Source organism: Mus caroli, chromosome 13 (assembly GCF_900094665.2).
Source record: "Mus caroli chromosome 13, CAROLI_EIJ_v1.1, whole genome shotgun sequence".
Taxonomy (NCBI): Eukaryota; Metazoa; Chordata; class Mammalia; order Rodentia; family Muridae; genus Mus; species Mus caroli.
Window position 1 is genome coordinate 94,593,343 of NC_034582.1, and position 6,122 is coordinate 94,599,464.

At 44.4% G+C, this 6,122-nt stretch overlaps 1 protein-coding gene across 1 annotated transcript in view; it reads right to left on the minus strand.

Moving 5' to 3' along the window:
- Positions 1-5,654, minus strand: part of Slc30a5 (solute carrier family 30 member 5) — a 30,638-nt gene extending 24,984 nt beyond the window's left edge. The window contains exons 1-2 of the mRNA XM_021179878.2: positions 5,318-5,654; positions 1,036-1,158 (exon numbers count right to left, since the gene is read on the minus strand). Of these exons, the coding sequence (XP_021035537.1) occupies positions 1,036-1,158; positions 5,318-5,394 (200 nt within the window). The 5' untranslated portion in view covers positions 5,395-5,654. The remainder of the gene's footprint in view (positions 1-1,035; positions 1,159-5,317) is intronic.
- Between the last annotated feature and the right edge of the window lie 468 nt (positions 5,655-6,122).

Below are 6,122 nucleotides of genomic sequence, written 5' to 3' on the forward strand. Positions count from 1 at the left end.
AAAGAAAGGTAGGTCTGTACTAAGTCAAGCTTAGGTAACATTTTAATAATTGCCTCATGACTGAGCTACATCAGAAGATAGTCTACAACTCCACAGGGAGTATGTACTTTTTAAAGATTTACTTTATTTTTAGTTATGTGTATGTGTGTGTCTACATATGTGGATCCATGCCCACAGAGGCCAGAAGAATTTCAACTCTGGAGCTGGCATTACAGGCAGGTATGACCCACACAGATAGATACTGGGAACTGAGGCTGGGACCCCTGCCAGCGCAGTCAGTGCTCTTAACTGCTGAGCCATCTCTCCAGCCTGTCAAAATCACTTTTATGAAAATACAACATCTCCATTTTTTTTTTTTTTTTTTACATTTGTCCTCAGGAGTGTGAGGGAACCCCCCATCTTCTGTGAAATTAAATGATACAAGACATTACAAAAGACTGATTGCTAGCACAGATAGGAACCACACAGTCTATTAAGCAAGGCATTAAAAGAGCTTTGCAAGAATCTTAGCAATACAAACTGAACTAAAAGCCTGTTTGGCAAGTCATTAGAATTCAACTAACTTCTTTTACTTTATTTTTGAGACAGAGCCTCACTGTGTAACTGGGGCTGGCCTCCAATTAATTCATGACCCTCATGACTAAAGTTCCCACGTGCTGGGATTATGGGCTACTACACTCAGCTAAATAACTTTTTCTACAGGTCTCTATACTTCTACTCTTGTACAAGCTTCTATTTATAGAAAAAAAATTCAGTTAGCTGTCAGAAGAACAAACTTCACAGAACATATAGGTAAGATTTCTTAAAAATAATCAAAAGAGGATTTTCAGAGAATTAAAAAACATTAAGAGCTGGGCGTGGTGGCACACACCTTTAATCCCAGCACTTGGGAGGCAGAGGCAGGTGAATTTCTGAGTTTGAGGCCAGCCTGGTCTACAGAGTGAGTTCCAGGACAGCCAGGGCTACACAGAGAAACCCTGTCTCAAACAAACAAAACAAACAAACAAAAACCATTAAGGCCCTCTCCATACTCACCCAAGTTTTAATATAAAAATAAATTGAACAATGTGAACAGCTTTTAGGAGATCATATGATTCAAAAAGTCCCACAGCCTTCAAACATTTGGTTAAACACAGCAATACAATGTATCTTGTTAATCTGAAAAATAAAAACAGGAACAATTTGTAATATAATTGAAATCACTAGGACCACTGTAATCTTATTTTCCCCTCTTAATACCCATAATAAAAACTACAGAAATACACATGAACACATAGAAAACAATAAAAACCCTCTCCAAACAACCCACCATCCACATGTTAACTACTGCTAAAACTTTGGGTCCTATACTCCTGGTTTATTTTCAACGTATATTAATGTCTAAGGTAGGCCTGGTGGTATATGCTTGTAATCCCAGTTACTTGGGAAGCTGAGCAGAAAGATTTTCTTTCTTTTTGCCAGACTTCCCTTGGTCTCACTGGCCCTTTGTGAGCATGGAATACTCACCCAGGCCTGGGCAGCTTCAGGCACAGCCTCACTTCTTTCTCCCGACAGGGAAGGAGTGCCTTGAGCTATTCTACCTTATCTCTGCCTTAAAGGAAAACCTTTTATTACCATCCCCCTTTTTGAGATAGGATCTTACTATGTAGTACAGACCAATCTCAAACTCATGACCATCGTACCTAACTTATCTAAAATTTACATTTTTATTTATATTTTTAGTCAAACCCAAAATACATTAAAAAGTAATTTTAAAAATTTTAGCTAAAGATGCTGTATCCATTTAATAAGTCTGAATATAAAAGTTAATATAGAATAAACAATAGCAGGAAAAACCATAAGGAATTCATCTGGGGGGGGGCACTGTGGGCAATCTGGTTTCTTTTATGCGAGAGAATCCCTATCTGTTTAAGCCTCTCCAGTTTCATGATTCTATGTAATAACCAAGACACACACAAGGGCCCTGTCCTCAAGGAGTTCCAGGTCTTCAGGAAAGAACAGGCAAACAGACCGACTACACTTCCCAAGTAAGTTGACAGACACTTCTAAAATATGAGCATTGGGCAGGAGACCTTGAAGATCCTACTGCATTTAGTTTAGTTCAATTTAGCCAATTTAGTTTAGCCTAATTTAGCAGTACATTGCTTATGATTAAAATCAAGGAAAAGTCAAACTGCATGTAAATACTTGTTTTACAAAGAATATAGATTTCTATATAAAGTATTAAAAATCAAAACACTGGGTCTTGAATGAGAGATATGAAGCTATTCCTGTACAATATTCATAATATATTAGTGTTAATAAAGAAACTTTATTTTCACACACACACACACACACACACACACACACACACATGTGCATAGCACCCTGAAGGTCATAACGTTGATTCCCGAGTAGCTCCTTATTGGAAAGGTTTGAAATAAAATCACTTCTAGCTCTCCTCACAGGTAAACAATTCCAACTTTTATATACTTTGATTTAAAAAAATTCCTTTAATAAACATATTATTATTATTACTATTATTTGTATGTGTGCATGTGTGCTCGCATAAGAGCATATGAAGTCAGAAACTCACAGAGTTAGCTCTCTCCTCCCATACAGGTCCAAGGGGTCAAATTCAGGCCATCAGTCTTGGAGGTAAAGGCCTGTACCTGCTGAATCATCTTACTAGTTCCTGAGTTTTTTTTTGTTTTGTTTTGTTTTGGTTTTTGTTTTGTTGTTGTTTTTGTTTTTTAAAGACAGGGCTTCTTTTTTGTAGCTCTGGCCTAGAGCTCAGAGATCCGCCTGCCTCTGCCTCCCAAATGCTGGGATTAGATGTGTGCCCACCACATCCTGAAGCTTCTGCAGTCTTTGATTGTCAAAGTTCTAGTTAATACATCTTCCTGCTGGACATCTAGGGAAGACTAGTTAAGGCTAAGTAACCATACACAGAAACACTGCAGTTCATATTAAGGTGGGAAATGACTGGTAGGAGAAGACAGGGATGGGAGACTTTCTTATACAGGTTACTGAGCCTCTGGACAGAGCTGGGGCATTCAACCCAGCTCCCCAACTCAGGAACCACTGTTTGCTATTAAGTGACCAAATAAAAATATAACTGGTCTTCTATGTGGTTAGACATTTCTTCAGGTCTCTAAACTTGAAATTATTAAATTTTGGATATGAGTCTATAGTTCCTTCTTGAAATGTGTCCACTGCTGCCACTCACAAGTCTCTAGATATCAAGAGAGGAGGAGGGCATGGGGGGGGGGTACGAGGGAGAATATGCCCAAACAATGTACACACATAAGCACTTGCTGCGTGTGTGAGCGTGAGCCCCTGGCACTCACATAAAGCCAGGGTGTCAGTCACTGCACTACAGAGGCAGAGGGAAGCCTGAGGCTGCTAGAGAGGGACTCTGTCTCAAGGAACAGGCCATACCAGCACATAATTCACACATATATACAAGCAAAGCTGCTGACCAGGTACAGTGGCCTATGTTAGCATTTGCAAAGCTAAGGAAGGAGGTGGCCAGTTGTGGACACCATGGTATGATATCTTGTCTCAAAAAGAATTTTGATGAGCCGGGCGTGGTGGCGCACGCCTTTAATCCCAGCACTCGGGAGGCAGAGGCAGGCGGATTTCTGAGTTCGAGGCCAGCCTGGTCTACAAAGTGAGTTCCAGGACAGCCAGGGCTATACAGAGAAACCCTGTCTCGAAAAACCAAAAAAAAAAAAAAAAAAAAAAAAAAAGAATTTTGATGTATAATAATAATAATACTAGTTGAATTCATTGAATTCAAGCATTCATAGGTGTAAACAGAAGGCATGCATAGTAAATACAGATTCTGAAACAACTCAGATTACCAGGTCATTCATTAGTTGTGTGACCTTAGGCAACTCCGTTTCCTGACCTATCAAACAAGGATACTACTACTTAGCTTGTAGTGTTCTTGGAAAGACTAAAGGGAGCCATACACTAAGAGTCTTTGGGGCATAGGAGGTACTCAACAAATGCTGGCAGCCCTGACCACTGGAGTTTGTGCACTCAGGCATAAAAATAACCACGCTGGAAGGATCTGATCATTTCTGTTGTAGTTAAGAACCAGTGCTTGAACATACAGAAAACCCTGGAAACCTGAAATCCCTCCAAATTCAGCCAGCTCTGGGTCAAAATTTGAATTCCGTAATAACCTATGATAGAAGGGCAACTCTGCCAAGCAAATAATACAGGTAAGTTGGCAAAGGATGTTTACCATAGCAAAACCACGTTTAAACTACTCATATTCTCACTCTCTCTCTCTACACACACACACACACACACTCCTTGAACTGTTTGAGAGTAAATGAAGTATATCACAGTTTACCCTTGTATTTCCTAAAAATGTGGCAACTCTGCTATGAAATCTGGAGTTATCAACAGGAAATTTAACAAAGATCTGATACTTTAATCTGTCTCCATCGTCCAATTTTGCGACCTGACCTAGTCTTGTCCCTTCTATTACTTCCCTTTATTACCAAGCCATAGCACTAGCCCCTTCTGCATCTAGCTGTTTTATGGTCACTGGTTGACACGTGACATGCTATAAATGAAGTGCTGAAAATAGACAGAAAACCAAAGGCATTCTGCAAATCCCGCAGTTGGTTTAAATTCTACTCGGCATATGTCCCCCCCCCCCCCGACAAAAGTTAGCTGGTAACGCTGTAACCACGGTCTAAGAACCTTTTCAAAAACAATCACGAAATCTCAGCGTACATACTGCTAACCAGTTTGAACGAAATTATTGGGCTTTATTTAACACCACCTCAGAACTTAGGACAGGACCTAAGGGCACAACTGGCTAGTGGCAGCGTCCACTACTCGGTCCTTGCCTTTAGGCTGGAGGAAAAGTAAAGAATTTCCACGCTACGAATCCCTGTACGGCATGAGTTTTGGGGGAGAGGGGGAACGTACATCTCGTACTATTAGAATAAGCCCCCACCTCTCCCCACAAAACCACGGCAACGGAAACTCGATGACAGGGTTGCATTTTTGCTGTGCTGTACACCCAAGTTCATCGGCTTGTACTTTGGTTTCTTCGCCTGAGACGGTGACACCTTGCGCATATCCTCTGGGCGAGCCGTGGGACAGGCTACGGAGCCCTGCGTTACTTAAGTGGCAGGGAGGGACATCTAGATCCTCTCTCTCTAGGGACTGGAACCTGGCAGGCAGTGCGTCCCAAGCCCAGACTCCCGCCCGCTCGCCGATCTCAAGCCACGGACCGCAGAGGTAGCCCGCGGGGTCCGAGCAAGGCGGGAAGGTTGCTCGCACCGCCGGCGGCCGTGGAATCCCACCTTACCGGGCGCTGGGCACGTCCACCGGCCCGAGGCCGCCGCCGGGCCCGGGCCGCGCGTCCCCGCCGTACTTCTCCTCCATGCGGGCTCAGGAGCCGCTGCCCGCGCCGCGGGCTCTCCTCATGGCTCGCCGCCGCTGCGGAAGCGCGGGCGCAGGCGCGTCACTCCCCCATGTCAGCAGCGTCCTCGCAGGCTCGGCAGTCTCCGCCGCTAGCCCGGGCTCGGCAGGCAGGCACACGCACGCTGGGCGGGACTAGGCCGCGGGCTGTTCCGGCAGCGCCGTTCCCCGGAGGCCGTACGGGCAGGGACGTTACCAGGCCACGTCATCCGCCCCGGCAGCCCTCACTCCCGGGGGAGTGACCAATCCTGCGCCTGCGCGCTGGTGGACACGTGGCTTCGCTTCACTCAGGCTCCTCCCACCGCCGGGAAGGCTCCGCTCGACCCGCCCCCTCCTCGCGTCTTCTAGAGAAGCCCCTAAGAGGTCCCTGCAGCGCCACCTAAGGTCCATCTTGGCTACAGCGGGTTCTCCTCGCGAGTGGGATGGATGGATGGTCCCCTAGAAAATGCATATTTGTGTTAACAAACTGAGCTTAGCTCTTTGCTTCAGGGTTCTTCTTTCTCAAACGGCTTCACTCTGTAGCCCAGGTAAACCTAGAACTCATCATGTAGCCCAGGCTAGCCTCATAAACCCGAATGATGAATTTACAGGTGTGAGCTACATATAGGCGTTGCTAACTCACGCGCATTAACTTTTTTTTTTTTTCTAACGAGAAAGCTAAAAGTTTTTTGAAGTGCCTGTGACTCCCACAA